The 23323-nt window shown below is 31.2% G+C and overlaps 3 protein-coding genes across 8 annotated transcripts in view; 2 read left to right on the forward strand and 1 right to left on the reverse strand.

Moving 5' to 3' along the window:
* LOC106785563 (prostaglandin E2 receptor EP3 subtype) overlaps positions 1 to 3503 on the reverse strand; it is a 9748-nt gene extending 6245 nt beyond the window's left edge. For both annotated transcript variants that reach the window (XM_014746162.1, XM_014746161.1), the window contains exons 1-2: positions 2191 to 3503; positions 1788 to 2027 (exon numbers count right to left, since the gene is read on the reverse strand). In XM_014746162.1, coding sequence (XP_014601648.1) covers positions 1788 to 2027; positions 2191 to 2415 — 465 coding nt within the window. In that variant the 5' untranslated portion in view covers positions 2416 to 3503. The remainder of the gene's footprint in view (positions 1 to 1787; positions 2028 to 2190) is intronic.
* Positions 3504 to 7138: 3635 nt separating this feature from the next.
* Positions 7139 to 11985, forward strand: LOC106785551 (alpha-taxilin). Of its 4 annotated transcripts, none has more exons than XM_014746141.1 (6): positions 7139 to 7230; positions 8442 to 8515; positions 8797 to 9453; positions 9534 to 9692; positions 9759 to 10988; positions 11066 to 11985. In XM_014746141.1, exons 2-6 carry the CDS (start codon positions 8450 to 8452, stop codon positions 11087 to 11089), a joined length of 2136 nt encoding a protein of 711 aa, XP_014601627.1. In that variant the 5' UTR covers positions 7139 to 7230; positions 8442 to 8449; the 3' UTR covers positions 11090 to 11985. The 4 variants fall into 4 exon arrangements, with proteins under 4 accessions (XP_014601627.1, XP_014601626.1, XP_014601625.1 ...); XM_014746140.1 differs by having other exon boundaries at positions 7139 to 7221; XM_014746139.1 differs by lacking the exon at positions 7139 to 7230 and adding an exon at positions 8161 to 8359.
* A 1707-nt stretch (positions 11986 to 13692) lies between these two features.
* Positions 13693 to 23254, forward strand: LOC106785553 (transcription factor SPT20 homolog). Of its 2 annotated transcripts, XM_014746142.1 has the most exons (8): positions 13694 to 14092; positions 18017 to 18151; positions 19564 to 19682; positions 20951 to 21388; positions 21492 to 21737; positions 21830 to 22164; positions 22264 to 22447; positions 22544 to 23254. In XM_014746142.1, exons 1-8 carry the CDS (start codon positions 14053 to 14055, stop codon positions 22814 to 22816), a joined length of 1770 nt encoding a protein of 589 aa, XP_014601628.1. In that variant the 5' UTR covers positions 13694 to 14052; the 3' UTR covers positions 22817 to 23254. The 2 variants fall into 2 exon arrangements, with proteins under 2 accessions (XP_014601630.1, XP_014601628.1); XM_014746144.1 differs by lacking the exon at positions 18017 to 18151 and having other exon boundaries at positions 13693 to 14092.
* Positions 23255 to 23323: the final 69 nt, after the last annotated feature.

Genomic DNA, 23323 nt, shown 5'->3' on the forward strand with positions numbered 1-23323 from the left:
TAAATATATTTTCTTAAAATAAAATAATGTAATTTATGTTTAACTTAATATTCAAAGAGTAACATTGATGTAATATAAATACTGTAAATGTATAAATAAAAATGTTGAACATTCCCAAATTTGTTTCTAAAAATAATAACACGTTCCACGCAATATATTATACGCAAGATATAACATATGTTGGTTCTACTTTAATAAAAATAAAAACAACGCGTCAAGATTTACGATGAGAAGTTTCCCCTGCTTGAATGGTAACACTAATTCCAAAGAAACACGAAACATGATAATAAAAAAAAACAAAAACTACTAATTTATGCACGTTTCTTTTTGACGAACGAAGATTATTAGATTTAAATTTAAATAACATAGTAGATTAATAAATTTCGTTGAAATCTCTTATTATGAAAATATGAAACTATATATTCACTTTTTTTCCCTCTCTCAAAAAATGTTACAGAAGAATAGTTATAATTGAATATTATTAACAAATGAGACATTATGAGAATTAAATAGAATTAAAACACGTTAGTAAAGGTATGGTAAAATGTATTTTTAAATTGAAATTTGATAGAATAAATTCGATAAGAGGTTAGAACTTGAACAGTGTAACTGGTGACCTATATTAATTTGTATTCGGCCTTGGATATGTTTGAGGGTTAAAAACTGAAATATATCGTGGTCGTTAACGATTAAGCGAACTTGAGTGCTGGTCAATGGCCTTTTACTCGTACTGTCCGGTTATCAAATTTCACGATACGAAATAAATAAAATAAGAGACTGGAACAGTCAGTATTTTGCTTATCGTTTCTACGAATGTTTTTCCTACGCGTAATGTTACGTGAATTAGTAAGTAATCAATGAACTTTGAACTTTTTATAGACGATAAATACTTGTCATTTTTTTTGTTTCGTCTCCGTACATTTTATAATAGGTATAAGCCTAAATTTTGTAAGAAACCTGCTGATTTATCGATTCGAAGGTAATAATAAAACCCGGACGTACACGAGTAGCAAAAATTAGTATTCCCATCTCGTTTAATACATTGTATTTATTTTTGTAGTGTTAACAATACAAACGTTTAAAGATTTTTAATACCGAATTATATTGAAATCCTGACTCAACGCGACAAATTCAATAATCGATGTCACGATTCCGAGATAATTTTGTCGAGATATATCGTTACTTCAAGTAAGAATATCGTTTGATATGTTTCTTTGGGACTAGTAGATCATCTTAAGAGTATCATGAAATGGGTCAACTCGGTATAACATGTACCAATCTTCTATGAATACATACATATATGTATACGTAGGAATAAGAACGTACAAGCTTATCTTGTTCATCGATTCGATCCGAAGAAAAACATGTTTGAGATGTCTGAATTTTACCGAACTTTGATTCTCGAATAAATATAAAAAAAAAAAAAAAAGAAGTAACGTATATATATATATAAGAGTGAGCACATTCGTTATCGCTTTTATTATTATTTTTTTTACTTATACATTAATTAAAGAATTCATTTCCATATAAACGAGAGAGAAACATGACGCATTTTAAAAAAGGAATAAATTGATAATTAAGATGCTCGTTGGTGCGTGCTATGATCATCATCGTTTATATTTATTGTTTCACTGTTAAACATTACGCACGAATGATTAAAATAAAATTAAAGTAGGAGAATGTGTTAAGGAAAAAAAAAATGCATTAATATAAGTATTAGAACGAAAAACGATATATACTTATTTTTCTTCTTTTTTTATTAATTAAAAATCTTTAAGTCTGCTTACCTTTTGATAAACGAAAGGTCTTGTTAAAGCTAGCCATCTTTCAGCAGCCATAACGATAGCTACGCAACCACTGAACAATCCAAAAAGTCTCCAAACAACTCTGAGCGAACAAAATTCTCGACTCGATGTAACACCGGCCACGTAAATGCTGATATACATTTGTACCAACATGCCTAATAACGCAACGAGATCGTTACTTGCCAAGCAACGTAACATCAGCAGGTGTTTACGGTTTCTTCTCTATAAACATAGAAAAGAAATAAAACAGTCAAGGTAAGAATCAATAAACGTGAGATATAAGATGTGTGAGAGAAAATAAGTATAATGGGGCTTAAGTGGGAATTGTGTTTTATTTGTTTTTTTTTTCTTTATTTTTTTCTTCTATTCCCCTTATTTTCTTTACCTTATCACGATGGAAGAGAATGACCAGTGCTGAAACATTGCCGATAACACCGGTAATGTATACCAAAGTGAGAACTGCTTGGGAAAGAAATGTCACGTGTCTTTTAGGTATGATTGGAAGATTAATATTATTCGTAGTCATCATAGTGCTGGTCAGATTAATGATAGTATCATTTTGCCAAGTTTCCGTATGGAAACTCGATTTTATTTCATCAACCATCTTCATATTTTATTTTATCGATCGAACGATCTTAATTATCTGTCACTTCTACCTTCTATAATTTTGTTCTTTCTTTCGTAAATAGATAATTTTATTATCGTTTAGCTATCTTTCCTTTTTCAATCTTCCCTTTGATCGTTCGTAATTTGATTGAATTCAAAGAGAACTCGAGGAGCCATCGTTCGTTAAGTTTCCGTATCATCTAACTCAAAAGATATTTTGTTTTCTAGTTGAATTCACACAAACGTCAGTATCGAATGCATCATTCTCTTCGAACGATCAAAATAAAGGAAAAATTATGAGTTTTCTCTTATCGTATTCCCCACTTTTGGCGTTGTGTTGCTGTTGCTTACTTGCTTGTTAACTTGCTTACTCGTTCTCGTTTTTCGGAGATGTGACAACACCGGTCGTCGATCTGGGACCCTCAATGGGACCCTTTTTTAGTCCTTTCGTTTATTCTCAAAACCTGATTCTTTAAAATGATTTACTTCGTAACGTTGTCGATTATTCTCATAATACTTCGATTAGATTAATAAGAAACGTACGATCATTGGATTTAACAAATAGAGGAAGATGATGATATACATCGAAAAAAACGAAAAAATTCTCGACCTACAGGCTTTTCTCTCTTTTCTATTTGTCTCAAAGTTCGAGAGAGAGAGAGAGAAAGATACTCCACGAAGATCTAAAAGATCAAATCTTTCAATTAATCGATTATATATTTTATTCTTCTCGAATTTTGTATCCTCCGAGAACAAGTAGCACGACAAATAAAGAAAAAAAAGAGAACAAACACGAATCAACTACGTATTATTCGATCCATCGATCTATCGATATTATTTCATTCAAAAAATCGTTCTTTTCAATTTATGAAAATTGAAAAAAACCTAAAAGAATGAAATAACGCAAATCGAACGATCATCGATGGGAGAGAATCTACGAACTTTGATCGATGAAGATTCTTTCTACTTTTTCTTTTTTTTCTTCGTACTATTATTATATACGAGGAGAACTCTCGGAACGAATTTAAAAAAAAAAACCCCAAAAAAAAGTAAATATAATAATTAAAGACAAATGAAGATCCTTCCTCCGGCTTTGCCGGCGCTTCACTGATCGAAAAAGCACGCGTTTATCTTTTCTTCGCGTGGTGCGCGCCTTCTTACGAAAATTCATTCCTGCGCAGGCGTCAGGACTTTTTTTTATTTATTTCTTTTCTTTTCCTTTCCTTTCCTTTCCTCTTCAACTGTGCGCAACCATTGCGCGGGCCTCTTTACTTTGCGAAGCTTTCTCGAACGAGAAACACACACGAGAGGAATAAAATACTTCTCTATGAAACTGTCGTCTAAATAAAAAAGAGAGAGAGAGAGAGAGAGAGAGAGGAAGAAGAAGAAGAAGAAGTTGTTGATTTACGAGCAAAAATTTGATTACTTCGTATTCCATTTGCCAATTACTCTTTCGTGATCTTTCTTGAACTGACCTTTCAATTTTTATTACTTTTTGTTTTCTAATTTATTCTTTTTTGCCCAAACGAAAAGAAAAAACCTTAGTCTCTTAGTCTGCTAGTCGTAGAATTAAATTTAATTAGGGATATATATATATATATATATATGCGTTTGTTTCATCAATATTTTATCTCGATTATTATTAGATTTATGTATATTGTTATTTTGTAATTTTTCTTTTCTTTTGTTTAGTTTCTTTTTCGATATTTATCATACCGAATAAAAAGTTCGCACGATCAACGAATTCAACGTTAAGTATGTGCGAATGGTACTTATAAATAATACATTCTACGTCGATCATTCTCTCTACATGGTGACTACTTCCACGTGTCGCGTCGCAGAAGAATTTCAAATGCGATAACGATAATGTCTCTCTTATTCTAACCGAACAAGAGAACCGAGAAGTTGATTTTCAAGGATGCAGGACACGACAATTTCAATTTCTTTTCTTTTCTACTTTTTTTTTTTTTTACCTCCCCTGCGAATAGGCAATTAACGTTAATGCAACGAACGAACTTTGAATTTGGAGCTGTTCCAATGCGCTTGAGGATGCAATAATTAATCATTCTTGATCTTTGTGATTGACAAGAAGGAAAATTTCAATTCGATAAATATTCTCTCTCTATTTATCGATCAGAGAAATATATATGTGTTACGAATGCAATCCAACGCGTTAGACACACGTCGTATATATATTTTCTAATGTTTTAACGTAAGATAATAAAAGCCACCACGTGTATCGATAAAGACGTTAAGTATTAACTTTGAAATAAGATTTTGGCACGATCCCTTGAAGTGATGGTTGAGATTATTGAACCAAAGAAAAAAACTTTGAAAGAATAGAATAATATTATGATAGAAATGTTCAACGCAAATAAGATCATTCGTATTAAATTCGCGATGAAAATTTTATCGGCATTCACACATCCGGACTGCATCTATCTAATAATTATCATAAGCGCGAACGAAAGGAAAGGTAAGGTATGCCATTCCAAAGAGGACACATTTGGCGTATACTTAAATACACATTTAAATATACACGCGTATACGTAGATACTTATTACATATTTATTCGCTTACGTATACATGTATTTATACATATACTTACACGAGCACAACGCACAACGCGCATGCAAATCCTTTGAAATCTTTAAGCTTTTTCTATTTTCTTTTTTCCTTTGCAAATAGATAAATAGAGATCGGGGTTTATCTTAGAAGTTAAATTATTTCATCGATGGTGGAATAGTATGCGATAAAATAGAATATTGAAATTGGAACATTGACCGTTTTGCAATGTAAGAAAATAAAACTAGAAGATATCTTTTGACGATAGGGGTTATTTTTGAACACATGGTAGTTAATAATCATACAATAAGCAATGCCAGAAACAATTACAACGAAAGAAAAAGTCGATGCTAATCGTTCTCAACTGCGATTCTTGCATAACGATCGTTTCTTTTAAATTGCATCCTGCAGAAATAAATGATCAGCGGGGGGTTGTAAGGGGTAGAGAAACGGGAATTAGCGAATTCGTATGTCGGATCGAACCTCGACCAAGATCAGATTTATTTTTAGAAGAACAATTTTTCTTTTGTTCAACTTCTACGTTATTGATCGATTAGACACACGCCTTGAAGTAACATTGAAGACACGTGTACTACAAATTTAGATTAAAGGTACACAATTTGATGATCAGATATTTTCTTTAATGTATAAAATAATGTTTCACGTGAAAGACCATTCGCATAATTGTAATTCTCTGATTGATCGAATAACAAATGATTTTATTTATGACGTTTACGTGACAAAGTACAATTATGTATTACTGATTGCTAAATCTCACAACATCCTTAGGATATATTACCCCTTTCCATTTTTGTATATTTCATTAAACAAAGTGCACCCTTTGACTTCACACGTAAAAACATCTTAAACTCGTTTCATCTTTATTAAATGCTTTCAAAGAGGAGACCCTTATATTTATTTATTGGAGCATGATACCTACCAACATGAATCTTCTCTCTTATAAACTTATACCATCGATGTGAAATATAATGCTTAGCGTTATTAAATTTACTAGAAGAAATTAAATGATTTTATTCTTTACACGAGAGAAAAATTTCTCGTGACATTTATTAAAGAATATAATGTTTTCGTATATTAATATATAATGTAATTATTATATATTTGAACAATAAAAAAAATAATTGCAATGTCTATTATAGAATATCGTAAATATTGTAACAATAATACACTGATTTAGCGAATAATGATATTAAAATTGATCTCGCATCAACCATCAATTATTAATCAACTGCTCTTGTTCGGTATCTTTTTGAAAATATCACGTATTCATAAGTAATTTCCATTGAATCAAACGGGGAAGGTGAAACGATTTCTACCGAAAACATAATTATCAACAACAAAAAAGTTGGCATAGAACCGCAACAGTAGAAAAAAAATGAATAAGTGCTCTTAAGGAGTAAACTCCAGACCGTAGGAACGCTGGCAAGGAACCTTAACAATAGAAAAAAATAAATAAGTGTTCCTAATTGCACTAATTGCAGTGTTCCTAATTGTCTCAAATATATTGAAATTCTAGTAACATGGCTAAGCCGATATTGGTAATAGTAGTGCTCTACTTTTATCTTACCGACTGTCGATCAGATAAAAATAGTGCACTACTATTATCGATATGGTGCTTAGCCGGCCTGCCACAATAGTGGCTTTTTCGAATATTTTTTTCAGGTCCTTGCGCCATTGTAGTGGCTCACTCGAGTATTTTACTTGAATTAAATAATCGTCTTCATAGTCGAAGAACCTAAAGATAGCGCGCGAAATGTACTTCGCGGGAAATTCATATTTATAAAAATAAGCAAAGGAAGAGGAAGAAGATTATCAATTTTAATTTTGATCCTTTACAGAATCCACTTGTATTTATGATGCTTCGATCTTGAATAAATATATTTGAAATATTGTTATTAGTAAAGAGTAAATAGACTTCTTATTTTTGTTTTAATAAGTTTTTAAAATTATTATTAAAAGACAATCACGTGAAGAGTGGTTTCCTCTCTTCTTCTTCTTCTTCTTCTAAATGTACAATGTTCGACTACGTTCGCGTATGCCACCTCTATGAGAATCTAAGTTTAGAATACGTTTTGGAGTAAGAACGTATTCCCGAAATAACAAGCGAGACTTCTCGGGAGAGATACCTTCTGTTTCTCGCATTGGCAGTGTCGTTCCGTGTTGCCATCGTATCATCCGCATCTTCGCCATTGTTGCGCGAGCGCATCGTTCTCCTATTACGAGAGTATATTAAGTATACTTTCAAACATATCCTATATATATACATACATATATAACACACTTATATACGCATACATATATCACATACATAAGTAGCAGTGTATACAGTAACCGAACGTAATCATAAACTTCATTATCGAACGAATAAAATTGACTACTTTATCTTTTTTTTTTCTCAATTTTTAAGCAAATGTTTCCTCGTTTTTTTAAACATCGTGTGTTTAATCCTACCCCCTTTCTTGTTTTTCCAACTAAGAGAAAAATCATTTTAAATTATATTTACTTTAACACATATATACATCGTTCACTCATTTGAACCCCGAATCGAATTAATCTTGGTATATTACATAACGATTGAATGTGTATAAGTTAAACGAGTAAAGGACAAAGTGCATGATATAATTATAAATAAGGCTACGAAAATAAATAATCGTGGGTATTTTTTCCTATCTTTTTCTTTTTTTTTCAATTCTTTATTTTATTTCTGTTTTTTTTTTTTCGAACGACTAGCCGGAGTTCTTGTTTATTACGCACACCTACGCGCATTTATATTTAGGGTAACTGTTCCTAATATGAAACAGCACCTAATATGGAACACCACAATATCTTGGCAAGTAAAGTAAAATTAATATAATGTATAATAAAATTTAAAAAAATCACAAAGTACCAATTTATTTTACTGTTTTTTAATTTAATAAATATTTTCTCAATGATAAAAATAATGTTTTTTAGAAAAAGTTTTCTACAAATTTCCCAAGTGTTCCATATTAGCTACCACATTTTTAACTCAACCCTTTCTACATTTTATCTCAATAACTTTACAATTAAAATTTGACATAATTAACTATTAATATCCATATTAATATAACGTGAATGTATTTGTTTTGTATAAGTTAGTAGATAACTATGTTGCAACCTAGAAAAGAACGCCATATTTTCTTTCATTGGTCGAAGGGTCATCCTTGTCCTTGCATTGTGAATTCCTTCGTTTTTATGGGTGCAACGATAATGAAATACTTATTATAACGTACCGTGTAAAACCTGGATCTACCTTTCTCTTACTTTATCTATCTTTATTTTGTCCTTTTCTTTTTTTAAATGCGCGCGCGCTTCTGCATTAACTGTTTTCATCGTTAGAGAAAGTAAATAGTAAATAACGTTCTAACTTATAACGTAATATCATTTGTCATATATCTTTTGTTCTCTTTGCTTTGTCTCTCGTAGATGTTCCGATGATGGACGATATCAGCGATAAAAACTCAAACGATGAGAATCCTTCGACGGAGGATAAAAATGAGGTAAAAGAATCGGTTAAAATAATGCACATAACCTCAATGTGTTCGTCCTGTAACAAACAACAATATTTCGGCTTAATACCAATTAAATGAAAAATACATTTAACGTTATTTTTCTATTAACGATTTCAATTAAACGAATTAATGATAATCATCGTATGATCATCGATGTCAGAATATATGTTGAAAAAGTCAGTTTAATGTGCATAATTAAATATCCGTTAATTGGTTCAATATACTTTATGTCAGAATTCGTCGTTTTATTTGAATTCTTTTTATTTCAGGTCAAACCGATTGATCGTATGAAGGAAAGGAAACGTCCTAAGGAAGAAAAAAGTAAAATGAAAAATGTCAAAAAGACTGGAGTACATCTTTTAGAAACTGTCAACGATGTACAAACTTTGAAAGAAAAGTTGGACGTTATGTCTAAAAAGTATTCCGACATGGTAGACGATAACAAGAGATTGTTGTTAAATTTAAAGCAGTCAGAGAAGAAGGTAGTGTTGCTACTGAGGGAGAAAGAACAGTTTCAAAGCGAACGTAATAAAGCTCTTTTAACTAGGAAGAGATTAGAGAACTTATGTCGTGAATTACAAAAACAGAATAAAACTGTTAAAGAGGAGTGCTTATCGAGACTAAAGAAGGAGGAAGAGAAGAGAAAAGAACTCTCCGACAATTGTAAAAGTATTTTGGCTCATATTAATCAGCAAATGAATTTAACTCATGAAAAAAATGAGAAGATGCAAGAAGAAAGTTTAGAAATGAATAAATTGTTCAAATCTTTGTGCGATCAAGTTGCATTTAAGGAACAACAGCTTATGCAAGAACATTTGCGCACAAAGAATGAGCTGTACGTAGCGTGTAACAAGTTAGAAGAGTATAAAATAGAAGCTACTGTAGAGAAAGAAGTTTTCTTAAGAGAAAAACAGCAACTCTTGCTTGTAAGTAATAAATGTCTATCCTTTTTCTTTTTCTAATATAATTGTATAGTTATTAAATATATGAATATTTCGTTTCTCAGACAATAAATGAATATCGAACAAGAATTGATGAATTACAAGCAGCAGAAGCTGCTATGAAAACTCAGCTTGACTTGTATACTAATAAATATGACGAGTTTCAAAATTGTCTTAAAAGAAGTAACAAAGTTTGCGGTGAATTTAACGAAGAGATGGAAAGGGTTGGTAACTACTTTGCATTATATCTCCTTAATATTTTAAAATATTCAATATTTTTTCTTATACAGATGTCTAAAAAAATACTAACCTTGGAGAAAGAAACATCTTTATGGAAACAACGATGGGAGCAGAGCAACACGGTTTTTATCGATATGGCAGCTCAAAAACAAGCAAGAGATTTGGAATTAAAAAAATTAAAAGAAAAATTAGCTTTGCTACAGAACTTGTGTAGAATATTCCAACAAGAAAAAAAGTCTTTGGTTGTACAATTGAATGAGAAAAATGCTAAGACCAATAACGATTCGACTACACGCGAGTCTCCAAAAAATAGCAAATCTAAAGAAAAAGATCATTCGAAGAAGGAATCATCAGAAAGTAATAAATCTAAAGAAAAAGATGATCATTCGAAGAAGGAATCTACGTCATTAGAAAATATTAATGAACAACCTGCTCCAACAAATGTACTTGTATCACTTGAAAAAAGATTAGAAACGGAATCTAATACAAATTCCACGACTGAAAAGAAACATGAAATAAGTGAAGATGAAGAAATAACTAACTCATCGATACACAAATGTTTACCTTCTTCTGAACCCTGCTCCGAGGATATGGATTCTTCTTATTCTTCTTCTCAAGAAAATAGAATAGAAGGACAAGAAAAAATATCTTCTGACGTAGAAATGGTAGAAGAAAATAGTTTGCAGACACAACCAAGTATAGCAGAATCATCTTCCGTTATTAGTACTGAAAATATAAATGAGAATGAAGTTGTAGAAATGGAAAATAAAGAATCAATAGAACGAATAAGTGACATGTTGTGTGACAACAGTACAGAGCTTGAATCCAGTTTGGAAAATACAGTAAATGAAAGTACAGTACAAATATCGATATCTAAAAAAGAAGCTGTTCAAACAGAACAAGATACAGAAAGTAGTAACCAAGAAAACAGTACTGAGAAATTAATCGATAATATAGAAAATAAATGCACTGATGTAGCTTTATCTGAAATAGAGACAGATACTACGATAGAACAATGGGCGTCTAATTTATCGGAAGAAGATGTAATTGACAAACCATTAGAATTATCTAATGATGAATTAGAAATCAAATTAGACGATAAATTAGAAGAAATGAATATTAGTGTAGAAAACATTCAAGAGATCGAAAAGCCTGAATCTGAAATAGTAAAAGATTCCACAGAAGTGAATCCTAGTTTAGAAAAGAAAGTTAAAACTGATATGCCTTGTTCTAAAGAAGATAACAAATCAACGAAGCAAAATGTTACGACTGCAACTAAGGTAGTATTAGTTTTAATTGAATATATTTATTTAATTGTTATCCAAATAATGATATTAACTTTCCTATTTTATTTTAGAATGTAAGAAGAAAGAAGAAATAAACGAAAATCAAATACTGAACAGATGAAAAAATGGTACGAGCGTTAGAATTCTATTTAAGATAGAATCAAGCAAAACTACATTTTTATTTTTTTTTTTATTGGAAATGATGCTGAGATGTCACAAGGTTTCTGTTTTGTTATTTTTAAATGGAGGAATATCAGATAAGTGCATGCCCCTTTTTTTAGGTAAAATATTCAATGAGAATCGACGAGGCGTTTAGAAATTGTCGTAGAAAACGATTTTACACGCTTTACAATTCTACAAATATTTTACTTGATAAATCATATTATTCGTACGATATATTATACACTTTCTTGAATTATAAAATGAAAATGATAGTGTGATCGTTGATAGAATTATTTATAGAGAGATATATATTATAAATAGATATTGCAAATCTATAGATTTATACGTCACATTGACAAAATATGATAATGATCGTAGCATAGCTTACGTTTTTTACATTTAATCTCTTCAGCACGTACGCGGACAGTTACTGCATGTGCACTATATATAATAGTTTTTTCTTAATTTAAAGAAAACACTGCAAATACCGAATTATTATTTTATTCCTATCAAAATGTTTTTAGGGTTTACATGTAAAATGTATCGAAAGGTTCTATACCGATTTCTCATCTAAAAATGATTATTGATTAGAATTTTATAGAGAGTATTTATATCAGCGTTCTACACAAATTTAGGCTGCCCGCGAACGTGTTTAAACTATCACTGTTTATTAAGGAATCTTAACACGAAAAGATGTAGTTTTGCAATTTTCTGCACGAAAACACAAAAAAAGAAAAAAAAAATATAATATTTTCTAAATGCTACGACTTCTATTATAATTGTTCATTTATTCTAATAAAGATTTAAAAAAGTAGTGTTTTAATAAAAACATTGTGTTATAAAACAAGAGATTTTATTTGATCAATATTTGATTGAATATTTCAAAGCTTGTCTGCCGCACAAGTATAAAGAAATTAATTATAATTAAAAATTTGTCCTTTTTTTTTTTTTTTTTCTTAATGTTATTTGCGATCAGAGTTTATCGTTAGCGTTTGGCGAGATCGGTTATTAAAGAGTTAAAAATCACACATATCTTTTAATATAAATATATAATAAAGATATAAATATGTCTTTTAATTTTCTAATCTTTTAATTAGACATGCTGTTTCATATGCATAATATACTTAAGTAAATAAACATACACGCATACATGTAGATAAATCCTAAGAGATCATTAAACGAAGCAATAGAAAGGTCGATGATCGAGGAAACAGAGAAAGGATTTGTTAGATCGGATCGACAAAGAGAGTCACGTAGATGATGCAGTAGACGAGCCTTGACCTACTTATCAATGGTTGACCTTCATATGGTCAAGTACATAATGACATCTTCCAGAATCCTCATAGTAATCATCCGGATTAAATGAAAGTGGCTATGATCTGTCTACATTCATCGTTTGCAACATATTCAGTTGCAATTGATAGATCGTCGGCAATCATCCTAACTGATTCGCAACAAATCATGATATATTTTACGTTTCTGTCCTATCTTACAGCATCTATGAACCGGTTATTTGTGAACGAGATAGAGATACAATTTTATCATTTCACGACAAAATAACATCTATGTACTTTGTACCAACATTTTAATATTACATCAGTTTTATTGCACTATCGATACTATTTATTACTGATCAAAAATGTTCGAGTTCACTTTTCGAACTGTTTCGACTTTCTCCTCAGAGGCGTTTAGACATTATTATAATTGAAATCGTTTCATTAGTATGTATATAGGACAACTCACTAGTTTTTTTTTATTAATTTTTGTTTTTTTGAATATTTCTTCAAGAATTTAACATGGTACATTTGATCGTTGTCCTACTTATGTATAAATATGTACGATCATCATTAATATAAATTAACATTTGGATTCGATCAATAATGATACATTGAAACAAAACTTCGAAATAGTAACGAAAGAAAAAGAAAAAAAAATTGAAGAAATCAGGTGTGTGTATGATAATATAAATAATTTTAATAAAAAGAAGAGATTATTGGAGTTGACCGGTTGGTCCACCGCGCGAGTCCACCAATGATTTATTTTTCTTTTTCTTTTCGAACATACGCAGGAGGATCCCGTTAACGCGCGTGTTACGTGCGAGTGGGTCACCGGTACCATGCCCCCCAGGCTTTTTACTCATAGCTGCTTCAATGTACTTAGTAAATATGGGAAAAAGTTTTTTGACCATACTGAGAGAGAGAGAGAAAGACAGATTGAAATATTCTTAATGTTTAAAGGATTACATGCGTATCACGATCGTTAACTATTCAACCTTGTGCTTATTTCTTTTTTGCAATTTCTAATCTAGATTTTATCTAATGTAAAAGATGATCGTGATAGAAATTATGTTTCGAATGTAAATATAAATGTTAACGTTAGCAATTGTATAAATGAAATAATCAATGGTTTTTTAATTATTATCATTAATATTTCTTTTTAACGTCGCGATTTCGATTGGAACAATAATAAAAGAGAACAAAAAAAAATATATATATATATATATTGTGAAAGATTATATATGAAAAGGAAAAAAATGTTATAGAAGATAATTATTTTTTTGAAATAGATTGTGAAATGATGTATAATTTGTAATGGATCGTTATTAAAGCAATCGATGACGAACGATGTCTCTACGACGACTACTTTCTTTTCTTACGGCCCTGGATCGACTGGTTGTACTCTAAAAGTATCTCGCGTGTGCTTACCTTTGAAAGAAGGTATTCACGAGGTTTCAGTTTGTCTTGATCCACCATACGAGCGTGAACCCCCATTTCGTCCTTACGCGAGTAACATCTTTCGTTTTAATCAAAGGACGAAAGGGATCGTCCGGAAGTTCGATAAAATATTTTTGTCAAGTTCAGCCAAGACTTTTAGGGGTTTGCAATAATCGACGATAATGAAGATTGCTGTTACTTTGTTTCTTTTTGTCGTCGTTGGTGAGTAAAATACTTTATCGATACTCGAGTGTATAAAACTTTTAGAAATTTTTACAAACGTTTGGGGTTGATTCGAAAACATTTTGATTATTATTTTATTAATACATTGTCTCATTAATATATTATATTTAGTTTTTGTTTTTATTACTAAGTAATAAAAGTAAATTTTAAGTAATTTAAACTTGGTGTCACATTAATATAATTTCGTTCAAACGAAATTAACAACAAAGTTTTCGAATTATCCCCTCTCACTTTCAATTTATATTTGTAATAAATTAATGGATCGATAAATTTGTAACATAGTAGTTATATATATTCATAGAAATTTTGATATATATATATAAATATTGTAAAGATATTTTTGTAAAGTATTAGAATATACTTTATATATTTTGGGTAGTTGGCAGGTTTTCGGGGTATCTTTTGTAAATTTTGAATTCTGTGCTATCGAATCTCAACTTCTTACCACGTATTGACAGAACGCACTGCTCATTTCTTTCGACTCTATCAATAATTTAATAATAACTTATTATCTCTCTCTTTTTCTCTATCTTTCTATTTATCTCTCTCTCTCTCTCTCTGTCTCTTTTACTTCTTATCTTTACTAATTATCTTGCCTTTCAATTTTGTATATAAACGGGGACGGATTTAGGAGAGGGAAACAGGATCTTAAAATTCATTGGGGGGGCCTTAACATTAATGGGTCCCACAATTTTTTTTTTATTCAAATCATTTTATAAAAATGTATAATTTTTGCGATGAAATAAAAATAAACGCGAAATTTTGAATATGATAATAATGAAATGAAGCATTTCTTTCAACATATGAATAATAATTAATGTACAATGATTATCATTTGAAATTATATTAAATAATTAGGATTAGTTTCCACTGATTTGTTGCCCTGGGTATTTCACACTCTTAAATCCGGTCCTGTATATAAATATACATACGTACATGCATACATACATACACATTTGATCTTTGATGAACGACGAATCGTTAAGGATCGTTAGCAAGTCATAATTCATTGAACAGGATATCAAATACAAACCTATAATAATTAATAATAAAACTAGTAAACGATATTAACAGGAATAATACAAAGATTTGTATTTTTACTCAACATTGTTATTTGGAAAAATCAATCGTTAAGTGGAAATATTATACAACGAAAATATTTTATATCAAATAATACAATATTTTTCTTTTAAATAATAATAATAATAATAATAATAATATAAAAAAAAACACGAGTATAGTTTGATGTTAGATACAGGAAAGAATAGAAATTGAATTTGACTTTTATTATTCTATTTTTCTATGAATAAAATATATCAATTCCCTTTTCATTCTTTACTTGTTTACGTGACATACAACATACGATTGAGTATTATTAGTTTTCCGATCGAGAAAGGAATCATCGAAGGGGAAAAAAGAAGTATCATAAGGACGATTCACGCATCGATGCAGGTGAACTAGAAAGTGCAAGAGTATCGGTTTTCATCGGTCGCAAAAGTCAATTCGTTGGCATGAGATATGAAAGAGAAAGAAGGAAAGAAAGAAAGAAAGAGAGAGAGAGAGAGAGGAAAAATATAAAACGAAGGGGGACATAGAGAGAAAAAAAAAAAGAGAAAAAGTAAGTAAGAAAGAAAGCGAACAAACTGCCATAAACGTCATCGATAGAGAGTTACGCGTATGTGTTGTTGATATAGTAGGGGAAATGTTATATATATATATCGATATACTTGATTTAAATGAAAATTATAGATCGATAATAACACTATCCTTTCGTATGATCTACAAATAATTACACGTATTTTTACAATACAAAATATATAATTTTATTAACGATTAAAATTGTCAAAGAGAGAGGGGGCAAACAAATTAAAACGAATAGATAGAAAAAGAGACATCAAATATGAAAGCATCGATTAAAGTCATTTTCAAATCGCAAAACAACGATATCTTGTAATAATAATAGAGACAAATGATTATTTCCCTCGGTGTATTATAATTCATTCGAAACAATTTCGAACTTTCTCTCAACGTTGTTTATCGAAAATCTTGTATCGCATTTTCTTCAAACGTACGATTTCTCGTATCGTATTATAACGGAACTAATATCTTTCCTTGATTAATTTAGCTCAATCTCTTCCTTTTTTCTCTCTCTCTTTTTTACCCTGTTTTTATAGTATTTGAAAAAAAAAAGAAAAAAAATATATAAAGATATAATTTAAACTTCCAAGTGTCTTATAAACATTGTATTTTATTCGCAAGATTGTTTTTTAATTCCTCCATTAGATATTACCTAGCAATTTATCTACATTTATGTTTTTTTCACATGATAACAAAAAAGTATTTTGCTATTCAAGGTAAAAGATATTTAAATAATGGGATATAAGTGAAAGAAGTTAACGAGATCTCGTTTATGAAACAAGTAATATCGTCTATTTTCTGTTTAGCAGCGAAAGTGCGTCAATCAAGATGCGTTTTCATTCAACAATTGTGGGATATTAATTTTAAACTTACGTCGATTTCATTCCTTGTCAAATAGGAAAGTAGTTTTAGGTTTTTGTTAGAAGAATAAGTAACATAATCCATAGCCAACCGGTTAACAGGTGAACGTTTAGTCAGCCATCAAGTGGGTTACTAGGCTAGGACATGGATGACGTGCCTTTGATCCGGAATCTGAATATTTTTTCAATGAATTATACAAATTTGACTATTAGGTCTCGGTTCTCGGTTAATATTCGAATTCATTGCAATATATATATTGTATTTCTTTTTACGAGTTTGCAACTCGTGTAATAGTTTTGTTTAAAACGTTAATACGTTAGTTGGTCAATCGAGTAATGTCGAAACTTTCGATAAAAAGCTAGTCACGTGTAGTTTCAAATAAAAACTACTACTTTTTATTGAAAATTCCGAAATTAGATACTTATCATTACCTAACTCGATAATATTAATCCCCTAAATAGAATAAGAAATAATATTACTGTTCTCTATTTTAATAATCAAATTATTACGAGTATTGATTATCGTGTTAATTAAGAAAATGTTTTTTTAATGTTCAGTAAAAATTAATTAATTATACTTTTGATTCAAAATAATTTACGTAATATACATTGTTTACAACATTTCCTATAAACAATCCAAATTAAAAGAGTATTAATATAAAAATATATATTTCTTATAAACAATATAATTCAGATTAATATTAATATTAGTAATTAGTGATTTTTGATTTGAACATAAACTATTTGTTGATTTCCGATAGTATTGTCCTAAGTGATGTTTAACACGTAAGAAGAATCTCTTCACCTAGACGATCATCTTGATTCTTAACTGTAATTTCTGATTCTTCGTGCTCGCATCTAACTGTCCGTGTAACGGTAGAACGCGTCAAATACATTATTGCACGTCTTGCCAAGAACAACAACAACAGTGGTAAGACGGTAAATGAATAAGGCTCTCTCTCAATCACAATTGAAAAAAATTACTTTGTATTTTATGGCAATTTGTTGTGGCGAATAAAATCGTGCTACCGTTTCGTTTGTCACCGAGTTTAAAATCCACAGACCTTGGTAGAAAAGATACATTTAACAAGAAAAAAGAAAAATAAATAAAGAAAGAGAGAGAGATAAAGAAAATGAACAACCTAACTCAATGAGGGTAAAAAGAGAAAACTTGTTGAAACGATAATAAGAAAAAACAAAAAAAAAAGTTAAATTAATTTATTTATTTAATGGGACGGTATATAGGGGTTGGGGGAGGATCAATAGCACAGAACAAACTCATCGTTGTGAAATTAGGTATTACAAAATTGAGAGAAATATTTTTCATCTGTATGGATCATCCCGATAAAGTTTAAATCATCAGATCAGGGGGATCCATCAAGTTTTTCTTCCGATTTGGTTGCAGGCTGCACGTGGCGGGCTACGCTAGGCACATGCGTCTTTCAATCCGACTTCGGATTTGCGCTAAACTGCGCCTTCAAAAAATCCGGCCTCTTCCGGGTACGAAATCTCGGAGGTGTCAAAGGTTACCTTGGCTTGGGTGAGTGGAAAATCTCGATGATCGTGCGACATCCAAAAAAAAAAACGATCGAGGTTATTTTCCTTCGAGATTTGTTGTCTCATCGAAATTCCTCTCGCGAATCTTTTTTTATTATCATTATTATTATATATTATTTTCTTCCTTTTTTGTTTGTTTTTTTTTTTATATTAGATTGTCAAACGATTTCAATCTTACGTGTTTTCTTTTATAATATATATATTCGTATATACGTAATAATATATTTTATTGCTTATCTCACGCGAATTAATTGATCGCTTGTCGATTTATATTTTCTATTTTTATTTCATATCGTTCGGATATTGTTGTATTTGATTTACGTCAAACCACATACAGAATCACGAGAGTAATAATAATCATCGTTACGCGTTTAACTCGAACAACTACGATGATAGACGTAGAAAGTTAGTAATCGTGATTCTTCCGTCATACTACATACATATATATCGCAACGAAACGATATTATTTCATTTTCCCTTTGATAACTTACGTGTGCATAAATTTCACATTTCTATGAAATTACATACCGATCGGTCGAACGAATTTGCCGGAAAAGGGTGGACGGCGTAATATTGCTAAAAGGTAACATAGAAATTATTAACGTTATGTCATTCGCAAATGACAATTGTCTGTTTCATTATATAAAAAAGAAAAGAAAAGAAAAAGAAAAATAATAAATAGGAAAAAATGATCGTGGTGTCGGAAGTGAAAGAACCTAACAGGAGTGTGGCACTTTACGAAGGAGGATGCATATGATAATGCAAGTCAAGTGTCAATACGTTTGTAAAATTTCAAACATAATCTCTCGAGTATTTAGGTACATATTTACATAGAGAGACAGGTGCATAAGATAAAACATATATGTATAAGTGTGAAACGCACACCTGCGATTATCAGGCTTGCAAGTTTACACGTGTTACCCTCTAACCTACTTCAATCTTGCTTTTGCAAACGTAAAATGGAAGAAGAAAAAGAAAAAGAAAAAAAAACCATGCATTTACGGATATAATTTATTCATTACCTTGACTTGGCCGAGTTGTGTGTCGAGAAAAGAATAATACATAAGTTTCTCGTTTATTATACTGTACTCTTCCGACACGTAAGAAGAACAAGTATAATAAGTAGTTAAAAGAATGATCAAACAGAAGAGGATATCTTTATTTATGCAAAACGTATTACATAGTAAACTACTGTCTCGTTTAAAACGACGAGGTTGTATTATTTGCTTGTTTAACCATTTTTCATTGTTTTGGGACACACGGTTGTTAACCCTCTTCTCTACTCAACTTTCCTTTCTGCCATTTTCTTCTTACGAATCGTTCGATTCAATATTCGACACAAGGAAAAAATCAATTTATTTCCCATTTCTTTCTTTATTCTCATTCATATTGCAGGATTCACGGTAGGCGACGAGCTAGGATTTAGGGAATCCTTGTCGAACGTTGAAAATGCAAGGAGAAGGAGCGTGCAAGGTGGAAAGACGACTGGTCTTTCTCTTGGTTCGACGAATGTGGTAAGAAATCGTAATATCTCTTTTTCTTAATTAAAATCTCATGTATTCGTTACGAAATCATATAATCGAGAATAATCAATTCACGTTTATTACGTTATAGTAAATGTATAGCCTAAAATCTTATGTAAAGTTACGATCGTTTCTCTTTTTCAAAAAAAAAAAAAAAAAGAAAATATAAGCATAAAACAACGTTAAAAATGTAAAAGAAATAAATTCGTAAACATGGATATATGTCGATGCGTGAAACGACATGATTAGGCGTAAATCTGTGACACTCTCCCTCTACCCTCCTCCTCCCACCGTTCTCTCTCCTTTGCAAAATTAGTTCTTAATGAGAAATAAATAGCAGCGATAAACCTGTGTTCGAACTCGTCTTCCTCTTCTTAGATCTACTATTTAGCACGACATATGTATTCTTGTTTGTATGTACGTATTTGTGTACATGTTGTTATTTGCTATGGTGTAACACGGCTACCGCAATTCTCGTTCGAACGTCATTCCTCATGCTTGCACTCGGAGTCGAATTAATTACATTCATTACCATTCGTGAAACGAGAGAACCACACACAGAGAAAGAGAGAGAAGCATTTTATTTTTATCGAATTTTTTGTACTATCAACGTGCGTGCAATATTTCGGAGTATTTAATACAAAAATAAACGATTATAGATATTGTTAAATATTTCAAAAAAATTCCAAATTAATCATTTTTTATATATTTCTCTCGTAAGATAAATAAATATGCAAGAGAGGTGATACAGTATATGTTTACGATGCAACTAGAATCGGCCTTGTAAGTAATTGATGTATAAATGCATCGATACAGCTTCATTCACGTGCGTGTACTCGATTTACGTACTTGATTCTCGCCATGTGCTCGTAATATTTCTTACGAGAAATATTAATGCCATTGAACGTGAATGAATAATGCATTAATAAAGATGAAAAGCGATGTCCGTTATTAAATAGAACGCTATGCACAATGATGATCTTTGTATGAGAAAAAGTGATTCATGGGGTCGTGTGAAGTAACCTTAAAATCGATTATTCAAGATACACGATATATATACAATCTTGTCGAACTACTTTCATTCTCCGTGATCTTTAGACAGAGGTGAAATGATCGAAGGTACAATCGTACAATCACGATTAATACCTTTAACGTCTATTTAACTTCTAATCATTAATTTTCTAACGATCTGTCCTATTATTACCGATGATAAAAAATATAAAAATTATTCTGATCAATATAAAAATAATGAATAATAGGCAACAAATCGGAACGACAATCAACAAAAAGCAAGACAGGTAGTGCCACCTTTCAAACCTTTGCCAGTTGGAATGAGTCGTCCGATGGGTCAACAACCGGAACGTCAAAAATTGGTGGTTCAACAGAATACAACAGCACTTAGGACGATAGCAGCACCGTCTTTGGGTACGCACGAGGATATGATAAAGTATCAACAACAGCAGCAAGAGGCAAAATTAAAACAACAGCAAAAGTTACAACAGGAGGCATTGGCGGTGCAAGTATTAAAGCAACAGAGACAACAACAACAGGAAGCTATGCGTCAACAGCATATACAAAAGATGCAACAGCAATATAAGCAACAACAATTATTGAATCAACAGCAACAACAACAAAAACAACAGATGATGGTTCAACAACAAAAGCAAATCCTAGCGATGCAAACTAAAAGGATACAGGTTGGGTTTAATTAAAAAAGTTTTCTTATTTAATAATAATAATAAATATATATAAGAAAATGATTTGAAAGTGATGTTAACGTTATTTGAATTATACGAATAGGCAGCGATCGCAGTAGCAACGACAACGAAGGCTCCCCCCAGTGTCGTAATTTCATCGATAGGAAATATAGTGCAAAGTGATCATTTAAAACCTGTTTCATCGGCAATGACGTCCGTGACTAGCAACGGCTTACCACCTTTCATCGCCATGCCTCAATCATCTTCCAGGCTCACCGATAGAATCAGCAATAGTCCTACGTTACTCGACGATTCCGATAATGAAGTACCTAAGGACGATTATAATCAGGTATTACACGTTATAAGATCTTGAATAGGATCGCAAATTACACGACTAATAAGAAGTATATATATATATATATACTTGGTTTCCTATGATAGCTTCCGTTACCAGGAGAAGAAGCAGCATCTTCTGTTAACAAAATGACCCTACTCTCGCTGCAACCAATTGGTAATGCAGCCGAATCATCTCACAGTTTACCACTTCAACAAAATGAAAAACGACAATCGTTGCCAGCTTCATTACCTTCGTTAGCACCGATCCAAGGTATGGAAACATCTTTGAAAACTTTAGCCGAGGCTAGCAACATCACGCTAGAAGCTTTAGAGGCAGCTATCCTTTTGAGGCAACAACAACTTATGCAGAAACAGCAGGGACCCAGTAGTACGATCAGTACAACGACAACCACCACCACTATTTCGCCCCTCGTTAAAAAGTATTTTCATTTTTAAATGTCTTTTATAATTATAATTAATGTAACATCGCGGCGTGATCGTATACTGATAACCATACCAACTTTCTTTTTGTTTTTCAGCAAATATACCAATTCCGGTACTACGAAAGTAATGAACGCACCGAACGAATATTATCCCATAGGATACGATAAAAACTTCGATGATAATTTTGCCAGTCGCGTTGATCTACCCGATACCAGTTTTTATTGCGGCGATCAAAAACATTTCCCGGGTCTTTACGCCGACGAGGATTTGGGATGTATGGTAAATCATTTTTCTTTTTTCTATTCCCCCCCTCCATCTCTCGTCCTCCTTTATATATCTAATAAATTTATATCAACGATTATCCACTTCGTTTAGGTTTTCCACGTGTGCGCGTTAACCGATGACGGGTTGATCATGAAGAGTTTCCTGTGCCCCGAGTCAACTTTGTTCGATCAAACGATCTTGAAATGCAACTGGTGGTTCTACGTTGATTGTCCATCATCGAAGAGTCTCTACGATAGTAATATTCCAATCAGCAAGAGTTATCAGTTAATGAAGGCACTAGCATTTTTCTCTGCTTACAAGAATCACGATAACGGTACGGTTACTACCAAGGATAACGTTGACAGTGAAGTAACTCGAACGTAATTATTCGTATAATCTGATACGAAGACAAACGAAAAAGAATTTTGTCGATAATTTAACGCCCATATTCATCATATGTCTCTCTTTGTAGCCATTAATTTAAAATCAAAAAAGAAAGGGTCAAAATGAAACGTAGAAGGGCGTAATGTATAGTCGTCGAGTTCGTTAACCCTTTGAAAAAAAAAAAAAAAAGAAAAGAAAAAGAATGCGAAAAAAGATGGGGATCTTTATCGTACGAGATAAAAATAAACGAAGTCATTTTTTAAGTAGGATAATAAATATGATGGTGGTCTTCGTTGGATTATGTTTGTCCATCGAGATACGATCGAATGTTTTTAGATCTTTTGTATGAATGCTTTTGTATGAGTGTATATAATTTATTACATAATTAACGGTGCAACGGTGTGAATATTTTTCTATGTAAATAGTTAATTAAAACTTTAAACGCTCTCGTATATTATATTGTTAAATATTATATTTAATATATATATATATATATATTTTTATTTT

Source organism: Polistes canadensis, unplaced genomic scaffold, assembly GCF_001313835.1.
Source record: "Polistes canadensis isolate GaletaPanama2010 unplaced genomic scaffold, ASM131383v1 scaffold_52, whole genome shotgun sequence".
Classification (NCBI taxonomy): domain Eukaryota; kingdom Metazoa; phylum Arthropoda; class Insecta; order Hymenoptera; family Vespidae; genus Polistes; species Polistes canadensis.

What these genes read in the sequence shown, in the direction of transcription:
- LOC106785551 (XM_014746138.1), top strand. Translation starts at nt 8,602, where the DNA reads ATGAAAAATACATTTAACGTTATTTTTCTATTAACGATTTCAATTAAA. An exon ending in TCAGAATATATGTTGAAAAA is followed by an intron (nt 8,704 to 8,796) that starts GTCAGTTTAATG and finishes TTTTTATTTCAG; the next exon opens with GTCAAACCGATTGATCGTAT. An exon ending in ATGTTACGACTGCAACTAAG is followed by an intron (nt 10,989 to 11,065) that starts GTAGTATTAGTT and finishes ATTTTATTTTAG; the next exon opens with AATGTAAGAAGAAAGAAGAA.
- LOC106785553 (XM_014746142.1), top strand. Translation starts at nt 14,053, where the DNA reads ATGAAGATTGCTGTTACTTTGTTTCTTTTTGTCGTCGTTG. An exon ending in CTCTTGGTTCGACGAATGTG is followed by an intron (nt 19,683 to 20,950) that starts GTAAGAAATCGT and finishes AATGAATAATAG; the next exon opens with GCAACAAATCGGAACGACAA. An exon ending in TGCAAACTAAAAGGATACAG is followed by an intron (nt 21,389 to 21,491) that starts GTTGGGTTTAAT and finishes TTATACGAATAG; the next exon opens with GCAGCGATCGCAGTAGCAAC.